Source organism: Tyto alba, unplaced genomic scaffold (assembly GCF_018691265.1).
Source record: "Tyto alba isolate M040663 unplaced genomic scaffold, T.alba_DEE_v4.0 Super-Scaffold_2, whole genome shotgun sequence".
Classification (NCBI taxonomy): domain Eukaryota; kingdom Metazoa; phylum Chordata; class Aves; order Strigiformes; family Tytonidae; genus Tyto; species Tyto alba.
This window is the reverse complement of record NW_024881282.1, coordinates 66041573-66065387: the sequence shown is the minus strand read 5'-3', so window position 1 is coordinate 66065387 and position 23815 is coordinate 66041573. Positions and strand designations below refer to the sequence as shown.

General features: G+C 37.8%; 2 protein-coding genes across 4 annotated transcripts; one reads left to right on the top strand and one right to left on the bottom strand.

Annotated features, from left to right (window-relative positions):
- Positions 1-17902, bottom strand: ASB15 (ankyrin repeat and SOCS box containing 15). Of its 2 annotated transcripts, XM_009963440.3 has the most exons (10): positions 17619-17902; positions 8771-8918; positions 7472-7524; positions 7243-7374; positions 6664-6822; positions 4510-4755; positions 3688-3859; positions 2738-3308; positions 2004-2157; positions 1-519 (listed from the first exon to the last, which is right to left on the bottom strand). In XM_009963440.3, the coding sequence occupies exons 2-10, from the start codon at positions 8881-8883 to the stop codon at positions 338-340; spliced, it is 1782 nt and encodes a 593-aa protein (XP_009961742.3). In that variant the 5' UTR covers positions 8884-8918; positions 17619-17902; the 3' UTR covers positions 1-337. The 2 variants fall into 2 exon arrangements, with proteins under 2 accessions (XP_009961742.3, XP_032867340.2); XM_033011449.2 differs by lacking the exon at positions 4510-4755.
- A 535-nt stretch (positions 17903-18437) lies between these two features.
- On the top strand, positions 18438-23786 carry NDUFA5 (NADH:ubiquinone oxidoreductase subunit A5). 2 transcript variants are annotated; one of them, XM_042792536.1, is made up of 5 exons: positions 18438-18655; positions 19037-19081; positions 20668-20784; positions 21510-21575; positions 22125-23786. In XM_042792536.1, exons 1-5 carry the CDS (start codon positions 18524-18526, stop codon positions 22224-22226), a joined length of 462 nt encoding a protein of 153 aa, XP_042648470.1. In that variant the 5' UTR covers positions 18438-18523; the 3' UTR covers positions 22227-23786. The 2 variants fall into 2 exon arrangements, with proteins under 2 accessions (XP_042648470.1, XP_042648471.1); XM_042792537.1 differs by having other exon boundaries at positions 18455-18572.
- Positions 23787-23815: the final 29 nt, after the last annotated feature.

The following is a 23815-nucleotide window of genomic DNA, read 5'->3' as shown; positions in this document are numbered from 1 at the left end:
TGAGGGCAGCAATTGTATTTATCATCGTAATTGGGAAGTCCATCACGAAAATTCTTCTTTTATCCTTTATTCAACTGAATTCCCACTTAGAGTGCACTGTTCTACATAATTATTATAGCATGCTTATTCTGATTTTAGTCTATATTTGGATAGTACAATGTTGTGTTAAAACATGAGCTTTAATGCACTAGTTTTGAAGAAAAATTTGTTCCCATAAAATAACTATCGACGACAAATATCAGAATATTGTGAATGTATATGAAACACCAAGCAGCATTTTAGCTAGTAAAAAATAGTGAGGAAATGAGTCAAATTACAGACTGTATGCAGTAATTTTTTAAAAATTTTCTGAATTTAAAAATTCTCTTCCATACAGATCATATTCTTTATATAGGATATAGTTCTTGAGAACTGGTGGAAGTGGAAACTTCTTCATGGATGACAATTGCTGGAGTCTCCTTAACCCCAAAAGTTTACGTATTTTCAGACGACACAGATGTTTCAATGAGCGAGGATTACCTAAAAATAATAGTGAGAGAGAAATGGTGGAAAAATCAATGCCATCAACAATTACTGTAAGTCAGTTAACAGTCTCAAAACATGATCTAATAAAATTAATACAAAAATCTATAACCTTGGGATGTTATTATTCTGCCTCTTCTGAATAAAATACCATTCTTTTCACTTCAGAATTGTGATGATACACAATGCTGGTATTGGTAAAACTTCTCCTGTCAGATATCTGTTTAACATTATTGTCTCACTTTTGGAAATATGCACACTGTACTCTGTCTCCAAAGTACCTATCTGAACACCTAAACCAGGAATTTGTTTAGCATAATCAAAGGTAACTGATGAACAATCTCTCCTTTCCCTAGGTGCACATCTTAAAAATCGCATGTTGAGGCCAGCCACAGCACCTTCCACTTCTGTACTATCAATAAGGCACCAGGACCAGACTCATGCTTGGGCTTGATGAGTCTTCCAAACAAATACAACTTATCAGAGTTTACATCTGTCAAAGAGCTCAGTTTAATTTAGCCTTCCTGAACGTAACAAAAATTTGCACCATACTTGAAATATCAGTAGCCAAGACTATCAAATTTGGATGTTCCTGTGACACTAACAAAAAGGAGTTCCTCTGCATGCCAATGTAAAATACTGAAGCAAAATTAAACACAGGGTACCAGTTTTAAACCCAAGTATTTTGGTTTTAACAGCTGATGTTAAATCAAATTCTATTTAAAATTAAACAAAACAAAAAGTCAAATAATTAATGCAAAGAGGACATTTAATACACTGTCCAACAGATTTTTTTTAAGTTAAGGGGGTGAAACCTGGTGGTTTCACCTAAGGTGGGTAACTCTGGTGCCACCAATGGTGGAAGGTCCAGGATAACGTGTAGAACTTAAAAAGTAAAGCATACATAAGAAATATTACTCAATTACAGTATTAGTAATGGCAACTCTAGACATCTATCATATAAATCAGAGTTAGGAAACTATAGTACACAGATTGTAATGGCACATTCATCGTCACCACCTTGAACATAATGGAATCTAAAACACACTCCTATGATAATCCTTGGACAATTAATAGACTTGAGAGCTCAAGAGAGCAAAAAGAAGGATGGAAGTGTGAGCAATTCTCAACAAAAAAAGTTGTGCCCCACTGCTGTGCAATGACTGGTGTTAGGACTTTGAGAAGTACCTCAGTGGTCTTGCTTAACTAAAAGGGTTTCCCACACAACAGTGACATTCCTTATAAGATTAATTCTCACCAGGTGCATGTTTGCCATATGCCAGTCCTATTAACTAATTTACAACCAGTGGCAATAGGTAAAGATCTGTCTCAATCTGAGGACTGGATGACAGGCACAACCTGGTTCTTCGCTAGTACCCATTGGGACTGCTACAACACTTTGGATGAATGTGACCTGACATAAGCAAATAAAGTCTCTTATAACAAAACATAACACTGTTAACTGGAAGTTAGATATTTACCCAGTATCTGACGTATCTCTGTCCATTCTTTCTGTGTTTCTAAGACAAACTTAATTTTTGTGCATAGAGGAACATAATCCATGTAATCTATGAAAACACGAACCACTTTTCCTGCTAAATGTTTCAACCAAGGAACAGCAATAAAGTCACAGAACTGAAAGGGAAAACACATCAAGTCATAATTTCACAATCTGTGCAGAGGAATGTCAAAATAACACATTTTAAAGCAATTACACAAAATAATTTAACCAAAGTATTAGCAATGACATTTAACAGTCATAATTTGATGCCTGGGTAGATTACTTTAAAAGCCATTTTCTTCCACGCTTAACTTTTGTGATCCCTTAGTTTGTCTGGACAGGCCTGAAAGCCAATAATTATTATAACATTGCTATAACTTGTGGCACGGTTTTGTTCAACAGCAATATCTCTTTGGAAACACATCTACTCCACTGATTCGGATAGAAAGAGAAGTTCCAGAATCCTGCCTCATGATTTCTTAAAATGTCCTTCCTAAATCTCTAATATATGAACCCCAAACTAAAACCCCTCCATGTACATAAATTTCTCTATCTCAGAGTAGAAAGTGAAAAATGGCTGTTTTATTTTTAGGGTGTTTTAAAAAAGAATTTTGCTAGTATGTTAATCTTAATTCTGCACAATCATCTGGAATGTTTAAAGCTGGCAAATGAAAAAAGGAAAATTAAGAGAAGGAAGAAAGGCCATGTATTTACTGGATTATCCTTTATTACAGAAGAACTCCAGCCGGGGAGAATCTCTTCCTCTGGAGTTGACCACACAAAAGAATTTCCAAAGATATCTTGATGCATACAGTCAAAACACATCTCCACATTATATCCATGATTGAGCAACAGCCTCAGCATCACCTCATCATTCAAAGCATACTGAATGGCGCTGGGGAAACGTGTATCATTAACCAACATAAAGTAGCAATTGACGTTTGCTCCGTAAGACAGGAGCAGCCTTGCAATTTCATGGTTGCCAGCTCTCACTGCCACAAGAAGACAGTTTAGAGGATCCTTGTTTGGATTTGCCCCTGCTTTGAGCAGAATTTCAGTGCAAAGAATGTCATTGTTAGAAACAGCAAAATAAAGTGCGGTTTTCCTTTCATCATCATAACTATCTGAAATGTGTTCAGCCAAGACAGTATTGACATCAAATCCATTTTCAATGAGGAGCTCTAGACACTGCGAGTTCTGGCCATCTGCTGCTGAGTGAACTGGGCTTAACCCACTTTTCTGGATTGCAGTTTGAGATGTGACTGGAATGAGATACTTCAGGGCCCTAAAAAACAGTGAATAAAACTAGTTAGGCATTGCCTGCCTGCATGAAGAAAATGACCCTCATCCAATTATATGCTAAATTACTAGCTACACTTTACACAAGAAGCTCCAAACACAGAAACACCAGTTTCGAGCACTGTCAAATAGGATCTTGTGTTTAAGTTGTTTCAGTGGTTTTCACTTTGTTCTAAGGAGCACGTTTTACATTTTGCTTTGTTTATGCTACAAAACATTTAAAAGTTAATTCCAACTAATGTAACATAAGGCACTTTTAAAATATAAACAATCTACACTTTTGGAAGTTTACCACAGTCTTCTTCAAGGTGACCTTGTGCCACACTGTATATTAAAGGAAATGTGAAGTCCAAGCTCATACTCACAGGTAATGCCCCTTGTAAGCTGCTTTGTGTATGGGAAGCAGTCCTGCCTTATTAGGCACATTGCCACTTCCTCCATATTCCAAAAGAAGAGCTATGCAGTCTGGATTACCTCCTCCGGCTGCTTCAAAGAGTACTGATGCACCATCATCTGCTAAGGCCTGGGCATCTCCACCTTGAAGGAGGATACAGAGCTTATAATTATATCCAAAGTGATTTTCAGATCACCATAAAAACAAGCCCAGAGTACTTTTCTTTTCATTTTCAGATGTATTTGAGTTAAAACTTTACTAAAACAAGAAATAATTCTTGTGGCAAATTTATAACTCAAAGGCAAAACGAGAGTTGTACAGATACAAGTTCAAATGCTCACCTAAGTGGGGTCTGCTTGGACTGCGTGTGTTATAACTGAGGATTTTCAAAATTCTGGCATATTTCAAAAATATTTAATTTCATTAATTACTACCAGTATAATTCTGTACGTGGAAGGAAAGAAGGGAGGAAGGGAGGAAGGAAGGAAAGGAAGAGGAGTAAAGAGAAATAAAGATGGGCAAGAAGGGAACGTATAGCTGTAAGTCCCTTCTTGACTGAAATGGATTGGTATCAACTCTGCCATTCCTCTCACACACATTATGGAAATGTGTTAAGCATCACTCCAGTCTAGCAGGAATAATCATATGTGCTTCCTTTCCTTCCAAGAAAACAAATCCTCCCCTTCGTTGCTACTCTTTCTTTCCTTTTCCAGGATCACCCTAAAACACCTCAGCAACCAGACAAGATGTACGCCAGGGCAGAGGTGAATTTCCCTTTTACCTGACCACATACCTTTATGAATAAGATGCTCCAGCACATCACAGTGACCGTATTCAGCAGCAACACCTAATGGTGTTACTCCATATCCATCCTTAAGGTTCACATTTCCACCATTCTTCAGAAGCAGAGCAACAATGTCTTTGCGTCCCTGTTTTGCAGCTTCATGCATTGCTGACCAACGTTTTACACATGGCTGGTGGATACTACAGTTGTGTTTAATCAGAGTGGATACCATTTCGAAAGAGCCCCTTCTTACAGCTTAAAGATATTTTAAAAAGGAAGAAAATAATACAACTACATTTTCAGGTATGTTGTCTTGAAAGTTAAAGACATCTAATACGTTTAGAAAAACTCTTCCCTATATACTGATATGAGGAAATAAAAAATATTCCCAGTTCTAGAAATCTCAGAATCCAGTTTACTGGTTAATAAATGCTAATGTCAACTGCTTGAGAAATCAAGGTAAACCAACACAAGCTGGAAAATATGAAAAATTGGAGCACAGAGAGCAAAAGCAGGACCTCTTCGATTCTGAGAAAGCAGAAGCAGATGTATCGCAAGGAAAAGCAACAATAAAAATAACATAGTATTCAAACACAGCCTTTCTAAAGTTGGTGCAAAAGTTACAGTGTCCCCAGAAAATTCCACTTGTGACTTTGTCACCTGGTAACTCTAATCCTAGCATATACTCAGTGGCTGTTGTCAGCCAAAGTACAGTTGACATCTGTCATATTTAAAGGCCACACTCTGCCCTTTTGAGGTTCCAGGTTTGAAATTTTCATGGATAACTACACCTGCAAATTATTTACATATAAAATAGTGATCCTGAGTAAGAGTCTAATTCTACTTCTGAACTACCCTTTGGAATAGCAGATCTCTCCACTGACTGGTGGGGCAGCTGAGGAGATCAGTGTCACAGGGTTAACAAATTTAACTTTTGTTAATGTCCCATTATACATGTAAGAAGGTTTTTAAGAGGCAACAGCCCTCATCATTATCCACTTCTTTGAAGAAGAGAATTACCAAATGTACCTGGAAGCAGAAATCATCCCACTAGACAGATACTTTGTCAGTATTTACCTTTGTACTGAAGAGCCCTTTAATACAGAGCTTTAAAATAGAAAGAAGTAACTAAACCATGACCATCATCTATTAAGTGTTAAGCACCTGATCCTCTATTTCACTGAGACTAAGATTGAAATGTATGATGCACAACAATATCTACATCCATTTTCAGCACTAAGTGACACAAAAACATAAAAAGCATCACATAAAAAATACAGAGCTGACAAACCTCATTTTCAGTTTGTACAGAGAAATATTTAGGAAGATAAACTCATGATAAGGAGGAAAGAACCTTTTTATATGGTCTAGTTAACTCTTTGCAGGGTTCATTAAAAGGAAAGGCTGAAAATAGCTTAAAGGTTTCACAGACTTACAATTATTGAAAAGAGCTGAAACAACCCAAAGCAAGACATTGCAGAGGAACCCTCTAGAAATGTCTCAGGGCTCAGAAGTCTTTACATTCAGCAGAAATTAAAGCTAATATAGACAAATTACTCATGTATAGTAAAGCTCATTTAAGTCTACCAATAGCATAAAATCTTCCAAAGGAATTATCTTTCTTTAGATTGGGGTATTACTTACAAATGCAGTTGAAGCTTATTTTCAGTGCAAGAGGGGAGGGAAATAAGATGGGAGATTGTGAAATTGAAAATACCTGCCTACTCCTGAAAAGATCATCTGATAAAACTAAAGATCTTCAATAATCTTCAGACCTCCAGAAAAAGTACGTTCAAGTTAAAGCAATAGTTTATTCTTGAACTGTGCTTGTACCTTAAGATGGTCAAATATGACTAGGTTGGTAAAGGTCTTACAGCACTTGAAGAGACAGAGAAGGTACCTTGAACAAAAAAATAGGTCCCATTTTCTTAGGAGCAGCTCAGCAACCAACTAAAGCATGAGAGCATCTTTAAGATTAGCTCAGTGATCACCTAAAGCATAGTGAGTGCTGAACTGAACGCTGAGTGCTGGACACTTAGTTTCATCTAAAAAGATGACCAGCACCTAAACCACACAAGCCAATGGGAGTACTCGGGTGAGTACTTAGTGGAGGGGAAGAGCTGCCAGTCACTCTACTCAAACCCAGGGAGAGGAGGTAATTACCAATAAGAAGTGGAGTTTCTCCTTTGTTATTTGTCGTATTGGGCCAAACGCCCTTTTCCAGCAACGTTCGTACATTCTCCACAAAGCCAGTTTTTGCTGCCAAAGTTAATGGTGTTTCTCCATCACATGTTTTGTATTCCCACATTGTTTTATAAGATGCTGGAGGTAAGAAAGTGAGAAAAAATAAAATAAAATTAAAGCACAAGGCTGTTAACACAAACACATCTACCAGAAATCCTTAAACACTAAGTCTTTATGAAAATTACTTGGAATTATGTTTAACAACCTAACTAGTACTGAGAAACACACTGAATATTGAACAGTATTTTTTGCTGTATCTGTAGGTTTCCCAACAAACCATTAAAAACAGTCCAAGTTCTTTGCTGCTGTAAATTGATGCAACTTTCTGCAAAAGAAAATTTGCCTGAATATTTAAACAACATAAGGAAGATGCTCCATGGAGGATTTGATCCTACTTTTTTAGTAAACAGTTCTAGCTTGTTGTTGTGTATGACAGTTTATTGCTCCATGTTTCTTTGCTGCTCCCCTTATCTTGTGGGATATTTTTACTTTACTCACCATCTAAAACAATTTCAAGTATTTGCTGAATTGGCTGAGCTGCAGCCTCATGCAGTGGAAACCACCCTCTTTCATCAGCTTCATCCAAAGCATATTTCTGTTTCACAAGTTCTTGAAGCCCAAATACTTGACCTTAAAAAATCCAACAGATAAATGAGATGCAGTTGGAAAAAATAATATATGGAAAGCTCAGTTTTGCAAAAGGACTATTTTATTTTAGGGTTTTTACCTTGCTTTATGGATGTTACAATTTTCCTATTTTCCTCACTAGGTGGTACAAAACTATCCAAAAAAGAGCAGAAAATAGAAAATATAAACAGAAAGCAGATGCATTATATTATTTATTCAATGTTGTCCATTAGGTTCTCATCTGAGCAAACTTTCCTTTGAATACACCAACTACAATCTTGGTTAACCTTGTGACTTCTTAAATTTTACCTGTTCTGTGGACCTTCAGCACATACAAAGTTCTTGAGTTAGGCACAATTCCTGCTGCAGGCTGACCTGATAAAATTCCTAATTTGGTAAAAAAATCTGACATGAACTAAAATGCTGTATTTGTCCCACATTACAGAAAAGAGCTCTTCATATTCAGAAACCTTAGACAGCAAATGAGAATGTGATGGCATCAGAACTGCAATATTCACCAACGAAGGAGAGTTTGATTATCAGTGGTACCATTTGCCCTGAAAAAGAGTTGTAACATTTTTAACAATATCATTTAAGTTCCTTGGGACATTTTTGGGGATTAAAAAAAATATTAAGAAATAGATCAGATTTAATAATAATAAAAAAAGGAGTCAAATAACAAGAGTAGCCAGGGGTTCTGCTGAGAGCCTCCAGTGAAAAGGGAGATTCCAGTCCTACAAAAGGAGCCTGCCCCATGAGGACCCAAACCTTCATGAGATCCCACGGGAAATGAGGAAAGGTTAACAGTCCCCCAAGACTTACAGTTCTACATCTTTCCATTTTAGACAGGGCAATCTACAAAATCTATTTATGGGATTATTGCTGAACAACTTCTATTCAGACAACATTTAGCTTGCTTTGATACATACACTTTTCATTAGGTAAATGGCCTGCAAAGCTAAGGGAAGTATTAGTTTAGCCAAGTGAATCTCATCTCCCTAAGTTCTCATTACCCCATGTAACTTGGCTGAGCCTTACATTTCCTAATCATGGGAACAACACCCTTGTGGGGTTTTTGTTGTTGTTGTGGTTTGGATTTTTCTTCTACATGTATGTATCCAAGTACACAGGGAAAGACTGGGACACTGTTACATTTACAGAGCAAACAGATTACTAACAAATCCAAATTTATTATCTTTAAAGTTTGAGGTTTTAGAAATGTTTGAGAAAAACAAATTCAACATTTCTATTTTATTTACTCATTTCAATCATTGCTTCAGACAGTGCTTCACTGAGGCACAATAGGCAAACTTTTAAGCATGATATAAGGCACTAAAATATCAGTATCTCAAACCACTGTTAAAATATGGCATAATCTAACACATTGAATTGACAATACCTTTCATTACAGCTGGAAGACACAGGTGGTTCAGCTCCATTTGATTCTTGAACGCTAAGCTGTATGGCATACTCAGTGAGCAGATCTTCAACCAAATCTTCTCTTTCATCCATCGTTTTTTCACAGTGAGCTATAATGATAAGCTACTCTGAAATACACACAAAAATATATTGCTATGGATCATATCTTCCTTAAAGTATTTTTAATAGTGAAACCAGGTGTTTCCATAAATTTATTTTAATTTAATAATGTTTTGGTGAGTTCATTCTTATTTAAAAACTACAAAATTCCTGTGATAAGTGATAGAAAAGAAAACAACCCTGGAAACACTTACTACTAGACATGCCATTTAGGAAAAGCTCTTTTTATTGTTCACACATTACATTTGTCATCTACAGACAAATACTGGACAATTTGTAAACCATAAAAAGAAACTTTTCCTCTTTAGATGTGGTCATCTAGTCAGTGAATATATGATTTCCATACAAGCATGAATAATGAACAGTAAACAAAGTTATCCCCTCAGGAATGATTCCTATTAAACATAGGGATTCACAAGGAATTGATGAACATAAACACATATACATTTAAAAATTATAGACACAAAAAAGAAAAACACTCAAATTGTTTGAGAATTATTTACAGAGAGGGTCTGCAGTTCTGAATGAAACACATGACGAGTTCTAAGGATTATCACACATTGTACTTAGGCAGGATTTGCACAAACATCAAATTATTTCATAGAAGCTCTGAACTAACTTCGTATTTTGCATGGGGAAAGAGCATTTTTCCCACTTCCTTCACTCAGGGTGGCACTGGCAGCAGATGCAAGATGGACTCACCGACCAGTGCTGTTTGGACACAGGATTTCAGCGTGCAAAAGACCACAGCATATCACTACAGTTTAGGAGGTGATACATCATCCACTTCTGAATTCAGAAGAACTTTACTATCTTTCAGTACTTAAAGGGGGATTATAAAAAGATGGGGACAGACATTTTAGTAGGGCCTATTGCAACAGGACAAGGGGAGATGGTTTTAAACTAAAAGAGGGTAGATTCAGACTAGATACAAATAAAACATTTTTTATGATGAAGGTGGTGAAACACTGGAACAGGTTGCCCAGAGAGGTGGTAGATGCCCCATCTCTGGAAACATTCAAGGTCAGGTTGGATTGGGCTCTGAGCAACCTGAGCTAGTTGAAGATGTCCCTGATCATTGCAGGGGGGTTGGACTTAGATGACCTTTAAAGGTGCCTTCCAGCACAAACCATTCTATGAATCAATGAAAAGTTTTCAGCTGTAATCCGTATTCACTTCTCTCCTGGAGCTGGATGGGACATGTACTCAAATGAAAAAATAAGCGATTTGAGAGAGATGATACCAAATGCAAAAACTACTTTATGTTACTGTAATAGTATACAAGATTTTTGGACTTCACAGACAGGTAGTTGTACAACAAAACATTAGAGTGGTCTTGTGTCATTAATTATCAGTGTAGTGGTCATTGGTATATTAAAACAAACAAACCCACAAACATTTGCAAATCTTGTTTTATTTTCACACTGCCAAGGCATGGGCTATCAAAGCAGACTAAGGACTTTGGAGTCTCTGCACTACTTCTGCAGTCATGAAGTTTAATAAACATTCACATGAGTTTGGTACACAAGCCTAGGAGGTGGTCAAGCTATGCTAGCTATTATTTTTAAGGTGTGAGAGTAGTTGGAAGGCTCAGTGGATCAGTAACGGAAGATGTCAAACCTTTTAGCTATAGTCGCCAACTTAAGTTCAGTCTGCTCATATCACCAACTTTAACTGTGGCTTATGTTCACTATGCTTTTTGCTACTGATACCACATCAACTGAATGGCTTGCTAGTAAATTATAACTGTAATTGGAAGTTCAGGAACATTGCTCTTTACAACATGCTCCTGTAGGTTCCTGCAGTGTTAAATGTATTATTTATATATCATAAAAGATATCATAAAGGAACAAAAACTTAATATATGCCTAGCTCTACCTACCTAGGTCTTTACAAGTGGGATTTGGGTTTTGCCAAAGTTTCTCTGTTTGATTCTATCTTAGTGGTTTAACATGTATGTCCTTGAAGCAGAGTCGGGACACCAGACATTGAATTATTTTTTAAAAAAGTTTCCAACTGCTACTCCCACAGTTTACACAGTAATGTACTGTATCTACCACACAGAACACTTATCATCATCAAAGTGTTGCACAAATATAAATCAATTATACTAGGCAGCTGTTGTATGTTTTTCACAGAACTATCATTGTGGGGTGTCCTAGTCATTTTGCAAATAGAGAGGAACATTGTAGAAAATATCCAGAGGCCATTTTCTGAAAATGATATTCAAGGGAAAATGCTAACCAGATTTCTTTTTAGATTAATTTATGCATTGCTCCTGTAAATATTGTCAGTCAAGGTACCATAGTCAATACTACAATCTCATCCACAAATACTTTACTACTTAGTATATTATGATAAAGCTTGCAAACCAAAATTAAATTAGTAAGGGCTTAGACTCAAGCTGACTCAGCAGCTAAAGGTCTCTTGGATTCAGATTCCCATATAAAGCAGTTTCCCACCACTTTCAATATGTACCAGAACTGTGGCCCAGGTTTTTAACTGCAAGGATGGACAATCTGAAGGAAATTGGAAAAAATCTCCACTTCAGACCCATATTCTTTGAAGGAAAAATTATACAACTTTGGTCTTGAACTGCCACCTGACTGCAAAAAAGCTTCAAGAAATAATATAAAAAAATATTCATAGACACATTTTTTTCTGTGGCTTAGAAGAATAGACCTTTAGGTTGTTCATAAAAGACGATGCTTTTCTGAAGGGTTCTCTGTTCCTTCCTTTCGTGTCTCTAATTAAATCTTCAGCATAACAGTCCAAAAGAAGATTTCACACATAATCTGACTGACGAACTGGTCAGCACGATGCAGACATATGTACAAAAATCTTTCACATGCTAGTTAATGTTAAAACTGCTGCACATCATATTGATGCTTAGAAGTTCTTAAAGTTGTGTTCTGGCATACTGAAGTTTAGGTAGAACTTCTCATGCAAAAAAGATTTCTGAAGTTCCTGAGGATGCTGACTGACTGACATCCTGTTGGACAGGATGGACAATATGAACTTCTCCGTAATTCTAAAAAACAATGATAATGATGTTTTGAAACTCTTATGATTAAAACAAGCTTATGAAAGCCTATCAACTTGGTTGCAGGTAAAAGAAATTAATGAGAAATCAGGATTTTTTTTTTTTAATATAGTTTGCTTTATGCAGAAAGGAAGATACCTCATGTCAAACTCCCAAGATGTAATATAAAACAGCAACTTCAAAAAGCTATACAAAACAAAGCAGTTGACCATCTTTTTTTCTAAATGCTGCCACAAATTTCTTATTAGCCAGAATATAAAATTCTCATCATCAATAAGGCCATGAAACCGAGCCTCTTTTCCTCATCTCTTGTTGTCAATGCACTTCACTGACAGGCAGGAGAATTCTGAGTTGAGTTTCTTTCGAGCATTTATCTTCACATTTTCATAAGCACTTCTCCCATTCTGATGGCACCTTAAATATTCCACCATTTGATCCACAAATATCCACTGTTCTGAAGACGTGACAAATCTTTTAGACAGCAAATATAACATCTCTCTTGGGCTAGCAGTTTTAGAAGTGTCTCAATAAACATATCTACAGCCTCTTCCCGCCATCAGCTAAAAGTAAAGTACATTTTTGAATAAATTAAACATTTCACTGGTAGCTGGGAGATGCTCTGAATGAGACTAAACAGTTAATTTATGTAAGATAATTTGTTATTAATAATTAATTAAGGAAATTTGGGAATAAGGAATCTATTAAGGAAAAATGTAACATTCATAATCTTGTTTCCTCCACAACAGTTTAAAGGCAGAGAGAAGCTACCTTCCCCTTCTACACACCTTTTGCTTTGAAAACCCACTGGAAGACTTCATGCCATTGCTGAAATTTCTGAAGCATCTTTTTAATGAATCATGCTCACCACATCAGATTCACATGGATGGACCTTCATGCCCTGCAGGCCCTACTGAAGTAAGACTCCTGAAGAGTTATATAAACCTTAGATTAGACCCTCACATTGCAAACTCTCTGAAAAAAGGCTGTTTTGGTATATTACAGCATCTTTATGAAGATGTTCACACATGGTTTAGTCCTGGAAGGTGGTAAATACCCTCCAATATCACTGATTCCAAGAAGAGTTAAGAGCACAGTGCATCTCGCAGGATAGACATTTAGTAAGAAACTCCCGTTCTTTTCAGAAAGAATCCATTGCCTTTCTACCTCCCTTTATCTCCAAAAGATTGAGAGGAAGAAATAAGTTTACAGGTCATCACAGAAACTTGTTTTCTTTTTTCTGGTCGTACATCATACCCATTTGGTCAGCTATCCCCTGCTTTGCCATATTCCCCAGACTGACTATGCCAGAGGCAACACAGAACTCTGCCTGAACACAGACGTAACCAGAAAGGTCTCAGATGAGCAATGTTTCAGAATTGTTGTGTGTACTATTTTCAAATTATCTTATCCCACAAAAATTAAGACTATACTATAAAATGAGAAAATTAGTAAGGTAGCAAGTGACTGCGACATGGCAGAGTAGGTATACAGCAAACAGCTCACCACAGCACAAGTGCTGGACACATTGCTAGGGGTCTATACGTGCCTGGAGAGCCTGATTTGCTATATCACTGCTGGTAATACGCTGGACTGAGGTGACAAGGTCTGACTGGAGCGTGGATGTTCCACTAGGATCACAGTGGAATGTAACTGCATGGCTGGTACACTGAGCAGCAGCAGAGACATCCCTGACACATCACCTGATGTGGCAATGAAAAGGCTAAACGGCTCAGCCGCAAAATCTTCCATTCACTTATGGAAGTTTCGCAGTTACCAGACCCAGGCACTAGATCACTAGAAACAATTGCAAATGCTTACTCTAAACAAGTTTTACTTTTTGTATTACCAAGAACATTTTCCTGAAACAACATTTTCAGTAGTCTGATATTTTTTTGTATTTTTTCCATTTATGCCTGAAAAACTCTATATTACTTCTTGCTGTTTCCCTTTAAAAAGTTTGTTCTCTTAAACTAAGTTACTGTTTTGTCATTGAAAAAATTCTGAACTACTTGTTAATCATGGAAGTTGTGTCTTCCCTTGGAAAGAAGTGCATCAAGCATTCATCTCTTTTAAACACATAGGTATAAAGTTAAAGTTACGTGAGTGCTAATGTTATTCTAATTTCTTATCCTTAAAATAAGCTAGACAATCCTAGCTTTGCTCTCTATAAATAGAAGGCCCTTAGGCATGCAAAGATGTTATTCATAGCAGTAAAATAATTAATAGCAGTCTAAATTTGGACCCAGTCTATTAAATATTACAGTTTTAAACTATTTCTCTGTTAGTCTAATTGGCGAGCATACCATATATTCTCACCTTTTCAACCCATTATCTTGCCACTGTTACTCTGGGGCCTGAATTTTGAACAGCCAGGAATGGTGCCCTGCAAGCTGATGTGTCCTGTGATACTTCTAAAATTAAATACGCAGTTGCCAGATAAATTAAGGTCTGACCTTGTACAACTGTAACATAAGCAGACTCGACCCACAGGAAAGTATTACACATGACTTCTCTAAAATCTTGTCAAATGTAACACGAGGCCTGGACGGTATAATAAGATTATCTGTGCCCTCATTGGTTCAACAACTCTCATTAAGAAAATAAATTATTTGCCAACGTAGTCTCAAGGGATATATTAACAAAATCTGCTAACATATTTACATAAATTAAAACAAATCTGAGAAGGTTTAGCCTTAACTAGTTATAGATCCCGCCATATTACATCACCAAACACTAATCTCTCCATCCGAGGCTGCTATGATGCAAAGCTTTACAGATGCGATGACAGCCATTTATAGTACTTACTTGATTAGATTTAATAACTTTAAATTGGACAAGGAAGCAGGAAGCACAGAACCAGACAGCAGTGATGCAAAAGCAGAGTAACCCAAGAGTAACACCAAGAACAGCAGTACTCAGCAAGTTAAATCACAGGCAAGGGATGAGGAAGAAGCTGGATACGTATCACTGATGCAATACCTCTGTCCTGTTTTAGTTTTAACCAATTAGTTACTATCTTTACCAAAATGAACAGAAAATAAGGGAACTGAAACAACAAACTTCCAACTTATCTTTAATTGTTCTGATGAAATGAAATTGTACACTGTGAACTCTTTGGTGCTCCATGATTCACTTGCATTTACAGAACCACAAAACTGTAAGCTTAACTCGGGCACTACATCTTTGGACACAAGACCAAGAAAACCATTTAATGAAGATAAATAATATTCACTGCAACTTCTTTTGCCAGTGCAACCTAAGTAAGTGAGGCGAGCCTCCAAAAAAAATCAGTAGAACAGCTGACAGAAAGTGCTGAGACCTTTCTCTATTGTTGGCTAAAAGATGATAAGAACAGAAATACATATTTATATGATAAAAAAAATCTAAAATATGTATTTATAATAAAGAACACAAATGTTTTAATTGCTTACCTTGAGTTCTTTCATTTCCTTTACATAACCAGGACACTATCAGAAGTAGTACATATCGACATTACAAGCACAGTATTGTTTTGCTTTTCAGGTATTTTTAATAACATTTTTCATTGCTATGTAAACAGCGTCTGATTCTGCTCTTACATAGTTACTAGGTATAAATCCATGTGTCAATTATGTTCCATGCATGTAAAGCCTGGATAAATAAGACTCTTGTCCAGATACCAAATCATATGGCAATTAGCAAGACTTCCCTGTGAGATAAATTCATTGGTGAGACAAAAAAGGGAGGAGAAGTCACAGCTATAGCAAGGCCTTCTTAGGGTGCCTACGCACTGTATATTGACACACAGGATAATTCTCCAAACAGTCTCCAGTGCTAAACAGATAATAAACTGTGAAATGCTATGCAGGTGGTTTGTTTTTTTTGTTTTCAAAACCGGGTAATTATTTAATGTACTCTGATAGTACTTGTTAGGTCATGGAGTTGTTATATTTTAAATTAAATTATGTATTGAAACAGAGTTTAGCAATCTGGGGAACTTCCTACTGTGTCACTTATGCATCGATTTCACGAACTGTCTCATCAACATGGCTTACTATGTTTTACTCTTTGTACTAGGATGTGTCAAGGACACCTACATGTTTGGGTTGTCTAAACAGACGATTAAAGCTACTGTCTCAATGATGCTAACTGAGCTAATTTGGCTAAAGATTGCCAGGCACGGAACAACTAGTGCTGTGGTTGGTGTAATCAGGAGATAGAGCACCTGGCTGGACTATCGCAGAGAAGGGAAAAATGTAGGGATGATTCAATAAAAAAAGGCAGAAATTTTTAAACAATGTCATTTTGGTAGGAAAGAGATTCTCAGTGCCTTAGAAAGAAACCCCAGGTCTCACTGATCCAATCTCAAAGAAGACTTGGAAGTAGAGAAGCACAAACTCTGAATTCTGATATAAACTGTATTAATAACTTTGCTTTAGTTACTGAATGGTGGTAGCGTGTGTTCCATTAAAAGACTGGCTTTCAGGAAAACTCTACAAGAGTCTGAAACTCAGTTTGTTGGGTTTGCTTGCCAGTTATGGAAAAGAGGAGCTCAAGAGCAGGCCAAAGCAATTATAAAGATAAATTTGTCCAGAATAAATACTATAAAGTTACAACACAATTATTATCAATCTTACTCACTATGCAAAACTCGCCCTTTAACTTAGTAGCTAGGCTATAAAAGTAAGACTTAATAGATGGACAACTGGATCTTCAAATGAACATCATGTTTATCTCCAACAAAATGTATTAAACTTTGTTCTTTTCTCCCACTCTATCTCAAGTCCCTTAGTTTTCTATTTCCCATCAGTATTTTACAGTTTTGCTTTATTAATTGATCACATTAACTCAGAAATTATCTATTTGCCATATCCTATTACAGTGATCCTTAATGTTGATTCTGCAGTTAATTAGCTACATTTATCACAATTTCTTAGTCAAACCAATTTCACAGCTAAAATTCATAGAAGGTATATATATATATGTTTATGATTATTCAACAAATTCCAAAATATTTATGACTATTCTCTGAGGTAGAAAATTATCGACCTCAGGAAGACTTAACTGGTAAATACATGCACTTATGACCATTTAATGTAAGAACTTTGCTAAAAATATATAATCTTCTAATTGTTGATAAGCTTTTGCATTATCTCTAAATTAGACCCAATTCCTAAGCATAAAAATGCTTACTGTTACATATTGCATCACTTATCAATAGGAAGCTGTTTATTATATTTTTATGTATGTTGCAGAAAAACAAATTCATGTACCACAAACTTCTGCAAACCTTAAACATGTGTTTTATGAACGAATGACAGAAGCTGACAGATATTCCAATCATACCTACTACACCAAAAATCTCACTTGGCACAGACATAAACAGTTTTATTTCCACACACGTATCACATAAGACTGCTCTCTGCAGCAATCAAACATGCTTCTGAAGCTTTAAGGCTTGACAGAGTTTGACTCATGAAAGGGAACTTTGAAATCAACTCTGAAGCTTGGACCAAGTTCGGACTCTGTGAAACATTTTGGTAAGTAAATCAGAATCTATGAACCTTGAGTACTTATGAGAACTCGTTACTGGCAGTTATCACTTGGCAAAAATCAGTTGATTTTCAAGCACTGTATGTCACCAGCCATACAAAACCCATGAAGCAAATGTGTATTGAATGTTTACCAGAAACATGGTGAGGATCTAAATGCAATATACAGAACTTCGGACTTCTGCGTGATGCACTTCTAGCAGCATCTTTCAACAGAGCACTCCCCACGTACAAACCGTTACGTTCAGGAAACTGATCAGAAGCTACCTTTAGCAACTTCATGTAGACAACCTCACTGATAGGAACCACATTTATATTTAAAGGGGAATAGTCAAATCTAGGTAAGTGCAAGTGAAGCATGAACTGAAGCATACCGCTACAGTATACCCAGACCACTTAAAGGCGCTGGTTTCCAAACCCTGGGCTGCCTTTCGATCGGACACAACTCTTGAATGAACCCTGCGCAGTGGGCAGCCCGTGACGGCCTCGGGGCCAGGGCCACCACAGGCCCAGCAGCCTCTCCCCACGCAGGGACGGGCCGCGCGGACAAGGCCAGATGGGCAGCCCGGCGGCACCCCCACCTCCCGCCGGGGCCACAGCGAGGGCCCAGCCGCCTGTTCCCCGCGCAGACAGGGGCCCAGCCGCCTGTTCCCCGCGCAGACAGGGGCCCAGCCGCCTGTTCCCCGCGCAGACAGGGGCCCAGCCGCCTGTTCCCCGCGCAGACAGGCGCCCAGCCGCCTGTTCCCCGCGCAGACAGGCTTTCCCCGGACCGGGAAGCCCAGCCGAGTCGAAGACAAGGCGCCACACCCCCCTGCCCCCTAACGCGCATGCGCACCACCCTACCGCCCTCAGACGGCGCATGCGCTGACGTGCGGCGCTTCCCCCCCCCCCGCCTTTGGTGCATGCGCGTTTTTTAATCATCTCGCCTGCTCCGCCCTACTCGCCCGAGATCGGGAGCCGATGTGGTCGCCGCGCATGCGCGACGCGGCGTCCTCTACCGTGTCCTCCAGCCGGTGGGCTCCCGGCGCTACGCCCGCGCATGCGCCCGGTGGCGGAGCGGCGCGGTCATGGCGGGGACGCTGAGGAAGGTGAGGTGCCGGTCAGCCTGCCGCCTCCTCGCCCCGCTGCGCCGGGTTTCTGTGGAGAGGAGAGCGGGTGCCCGAGCGGCGGGGTGAGAGTCAGTGAGTCGCCCTGCTGGGGGGAAAGGGCTGAGGGGAGCGTCGGGCCCGGTCCACCCCCCCCATGGGCCGTTAGCGGGGGGGGCGGGCCCGTGGTGCGGGGAGGCGGGCAGGCCGGGGCTCGGCCCGGCAAGGGAGGCTTTCCAGCAGCCGCTGGGTACCGTGAGCTGCTCTCTCTGGTTGCGCTGTTTCTCCCCTTCGTGTGCGCGGGTTAAAACGCTGCAAAGTTGCGGGATCACGGGTGCGTGGGGGGAGGCGGAGGCTCATGTCACAGAACGGTCCCCGTCAGGTGTATGTTAAGCCAAAGCGAAATAATCAGATAGCGTCGAAATCGATGCTTAGGTACGTTCAGTATGTTTATGCTCTCCGTGCAGACCACTGGACTTGTAGGATTGGCTGTAGCTGAAAACCCTCATGAGGTATGTCACATGTCTTGTTCTGTATTTATTGTCAGCGAGATCAAAGCTTTTTGTTACACGGCTACATGGTGTACCTTAAAGCAGTGCCAACTTAATGAAAGCGTAAAAATGTTACAAAGCGGTAAAGGAATAAAATTCTTAAAGGTTTAATTAATATCATTAGGAGTTATTTTGCACATGTACTTTTTGTTGCATGTGCTGATTTCAAAAACCTCCCCTGTGTAAGTGCTTTTCTGAACCAGTATTTGATTTCTCCTGTCTCCAATGCAAAAGCAAAGAACTCTTTAAATCCAGTTCTTCATAAATGTAATTTCTACTTCACAGGCATGCAGATTTTTGCTACCTTGCTGTGCTGTGTTTCCAGCAAGTACTGAAATAACTTATACCTGTGCTAAGGGGATAGGCTAGTCTTACATGATAGAGGCAAACCATGTGGTACAAAGCCACATCAAGGCCCTGTGATGTCAAGAACTGTTAAGATTGAAATACTTAAGTGGTTCTCAGGAAACACATTAGGTGGTCCTTGTAGCAGTTCGGTACTTTCTTTTAACCTCCTTAGGCTTAATGAAGAAAATATGTTTGCCACAGCTTGCTTATTCAGGAGGTATGAGCTTTGAAAGGACTTCAGTAATTTTTAAATTTCTTTGTGCTTTGAAATTTCCCACTACGCAATGACTATATTTCACAAATGGTTTTGCTGCCAAAAGTTAAGAACACTGTCAGAAAGAACCGTTGAAAAAATCATTATTGTTCTGTACAAACGATTCTAGCTCAGTCTGTAGCCTTGCTGGACATCTTCTGGGTGAACTTAGTTTTTTCAGTGACTTCAAGCCAAAAGTAAAGAAATCAATGCTTCAGTTGAAATACAGATTCTGTGCCAGTCTCCTTTTCATTTCCTGTTTTTAGTTTGTATTTTTTTTGACTGCACTAATCTGCTTTTATTTCTTATTGTTCCTGTAGGGCATCCATTCCTTTTCAGTTAGATGCAGCTACTCAGCCAATACATGGCCCAAAAGCTTCAATTTTTTCAACCCAGTGTGTCCTTTATCACTGCACTTAAATCCTCTAGCAATAAAAGTTTCAAGTTTTAGTTTAAATTAAACCTGTCACTCAGAAGTTTGCTCCAGCATAAGGAGAAGTGCCGATGCCAAAAAAAAAAAAAAAATCTCATTATGCTTCGGTAGTTTATATGCTTCTTTATACCTTTTCCAGGTAACTTTTCAGAAACTGATGGTTTAGACATCAATTTACCTAATTTTTCAAAAGTATAGCTAGTATTGGAAAGACAGTTTTATTGTTTCCATTTTGCATCAAATGTGCTTCAGTTTGCAAGTTCCCCCCCCCCCCTTTTTTTTTTTCTTTAAAGGAATCTGTCAGTGGTAACTTCCCAGTCCTGATAAATCCCAGTGTTACCCAAGACAGAGTTCTGTGGTTCAGACTTAGTTATTTTGTTAATCCTACGTTTCTGGATTGAATACCATAACCTTCTGTATTTTGTGTATAGGTAGTTAGCTAGTAGGTTAAGTAGGACAAGAAGTGAAGTAATTCTAGCTGTGTATTTTAACTGTGTCTTGTGGTCACTTCAGCGCCTGCGAATACTGTACACAAAAATCCTTGGTATCCTGCAAAACATTCCCAAAGATGCAGCATACAGGAAATACACTGAGCAGATTATAAATCAGCGGTTTAATTTCGTGCAAACAGTAAGTACAGTGCTGTTTCATAAATGTTACACATGAAAAGATTTTTAGGGAGGAGAATGATTTTCAAAATGGCTGTTTTTCAGGAGTATATGTAACTTTCAGGTATCAATTCAGAAATAATTGAAGCCCTGAGGTTTATTTTTGTTATTGACTGAAATATTTTGATGGTATATTAAAAATAATATGAATTTTGTACTGATGTTTTCTGTGAAAATTAGAAAAAAGCATAGGGTTTTTTAAGATTCATGGAGTTGGTAGTTTCCACACACTTGCACAAAAAATGCACGTGCTCTTACCAATGGAGTGTCGTAGCATGGTCCTTGCCTTTGACATTTTAAAATGCTTTTTGGTACATTAAACTATGCTGTACTGGTATTGTGTATTTAAGGTGATAATTGGAAGGTTGCATATCATTTTATAAAAAGCTAAGATCAAAATTCTCTTTCAAGATATATACTAAAGCCCTTAGCTTCTAAAGCTTCTTTGGATGTCATTAAATAGTACTCTTTTTTTGTATTTATCATTGAGAGTTTGATGTTTGTTTTCCACTAAGAAAAGTCTGTGAGATTTCTTTGATCATGTAAAATGACAGAAGCCAGCTAATTTGATGGTAGTTCTGTGGAAGACTAGAGTGTGATCTGATTAAATACCATTTTCATGCTTTATCTGGGCTTTCTACTTCTCAGTAAAACTAAGCATTTGTTTATATGTGTTTGAATACACAGGAGACGGATGTGCAAAAACTACAGGACAAACTGAATTGTGGTCACATAGAAGAAGTTATTGTGCAGGTAAAGCGAGGAAATTTAAGTCTAGGTACAAAAGGGAGCAATGTTTTTCAGTGTTGCTTTGGCTGAGCTTCTCTTCAGAAAATTGGCAGTTTTCCATATCTTCCTTTGCTGCAAAACAAACAGGAAAAGAAAAATTTGAAAATTAATTGTCATTTAGTGATTGGGATGAGCATATTAAAACCTAATACAATTAATACATGTTTACTGTATTATGCTTACATATATACTGTGCATAACTACATTGCTTCCTACAGAATCTAAATCAGTGGAAAGGGCAGAAGATGATGGACTAATATTGGGAGATAATACAAATAAAGTGGAAAATATAATGAAGTTGTCATTGAGAATAACTAGGTGAACAAACTGTTGTTGAGGTTGATTCAATATGGGTTTTTAAAAACAAAAACCGTAACCCCCAAACTACACCATTTCTTTTGGTATTTATAGATTAAATTGGTGGTGGTCTGTGACTGGGATAGGTAGTGACATCACCTAGATAATGAACTGCAATAGAGGATTTAAGAATTTATGTATGCTTTTTATTAACAGGCTGAAAATGAGCTTTCCTTGGCAAGAAAAATGATACAGTGGAAACCATGGGAGCCTCTAGTTGAAGAACCTCCTTCTGACCAGTGGAGATGGCCAATATAATTTTCAAACTGGTGTAACCTCTTGGAAGTCCAAAAAAAAAAGTTAATTATTAATCTATTATTACTGACAGTTGTCCTTAATTTAAAGATAATAACTTCATAAAAACATGTTTTGTTCCAGTGTCCACCTATATTTAGCAATCTAAAGACTGCTTCCAATTTCTTGTAAAAATGGTTTTAAGAAAATTCTTCTCAGCTGTTGTACAACCTTTATTTCCTTTCATAATTTATTATTAACAGGGTGTTTGTGCCTCATTCTGAGTTATTTGTATGTTAACAAATACAGGTATTCTAGGCCATTTGAAATCAAAATCAAAGTTGTAGAAAAGTATGATGGAGCCCTTCTCTCCCACTGCCAGTGTCTTTATGACCATGTAGATGGTGAGATTGGGGGTCTGAGGTAATGAAAACTAGGCTTACCAAAAATAATAGTTTTTTTTAGATTTCAGCTGAATCAGTGTCTTGAACTGGCTGACTTCGCTGCCAACATAAACACTAAAAACACTAATTCTGACTCGAGGGAAGCACTGGGAAGACCCAAGAATGGAGGGGGTGAGGGGAAGAAGGAAGACCACCCCTTAAGGTGACAGCAGGAACAGATTTCTTGGTTAGTGGGTAGGTTACCAGGCTCAGCATCATACACATGGCACAGACTTTACTACTGGGGTCTTAGAAAGGCTTTGTATATAAACATGTATACTTTATTGATTTATTTGTATATTATTGATTTAGACCTTGAATATTACTTAGTAATATGAAAAAAATAGTGGATCTTTCTTGACGGATCTGTCTAGGTTCTTTCAAACATTTAAATGGAAACAGTGCCTGCCTTATCAGAAAATTTCTGTTTACAGATATAAGCTCATAAGCCCCAATTAAAATACCCAAATTATATCTGAAGATACTGTGTGAGTTTGCCTTTACTCACATTTTTTCAGTACCATTAATAAAGTTCTTGCAAGTTTAGAGATAAGAATATAGCTTCAATGTTTATGGTAGACTACCACTGCAGTACTTTACATTACATAACATACTTTGTGATAGCTGTTTATTTCATAGTCATTAGGCCTATAAGTTTACCTGTGACATCTTTATTAATGATTAATTATATCTTTATATAATATTACATACAGTCAAGGTATTGGGGAGTAGGACAGTAGAAGAGAAAAACATTATGTATACCTAGGGCCTTGACTGTAGTAACTATTGTCACTGCAATATTTAGCACTGTTTTTTTCAACTGTTATTACTATAGTTACAGAAATTTTATTTTGAAAATTGGAAAAGTGGAAAATATTTTGCTGCATCGTTTGGTTTTGAAGGCTTTTTTAGTCTTGAAAAAAGTAGAAGCTGGTCTCTTCTGAGATAAAACCACTAGATGGCATTCCAGAAGAGGACTTTGCTAAAGTTAACAAACACAATCTTCACATAATAAATATTAAAGGATTACAAACTTGAATGAGGGTGAACAATGTCAGGTGAGAAATGAAGATGAATGACCTTAGTAAGTATTGAGCTGATGTGAGAGGAAGCAAATTAAAATCTCAAAGTCTAGTATGAATGATACTGGTGTGCACTACTTGAGGGGGG

What these genes read in the sequence shown, in the direction of transcription:
- ASB15 (XM_009963440.3), bottom strand. Translation starts at nt 8,883, where the DNA reads ATGGATGAAAGAGAAGATTTGGTTGAAGATCTGCTCACTGAGTATGCC. An exon ending in AGAAACTCCACTTCTTATTG is followed by an intron (nt 4,756 to 6,663) that starts GTAATTACCTCC and finishes AATATCTTTAAG; the next exon opens with CTGTAAGAAGGGGCTCTTTC. An exon ending in GGAGCATCTTATTCATAAAG is followed by an intron (nt 3,860 to 4,509) that starts GTATGTGGTCAG and finishes TCCTCCTTCAAG; the next exon opens with GTGGAGATGCCCAGGCCTTA.
- NDUFA5 (XM_042792536.1), top strand. Translation starts at nt 18,524, where the DNA reads ATGCGCCCGGTGGCGGAGCGGCGCGGTCATGGCGGGGACGCTGAGGAA. An exon ending in GGTTTAATTTCGTGCAAACA is followed by an intron (nt 20,785 to 21,509) that starts GTAAGTACAGTG and finishes TTGAATACACAG; the next exon opens with GAGACGGATGTGCAAAAACT. An exon ending in TAGAAGAAGTTATTGTGCAG is followed by an intron (nt 21,576 to 22,124) that starts GTAAAGCGAGGA and finishes TTTTATTAACAG; the next exon opens with GCTGAAAATGAGCTTTCCTT.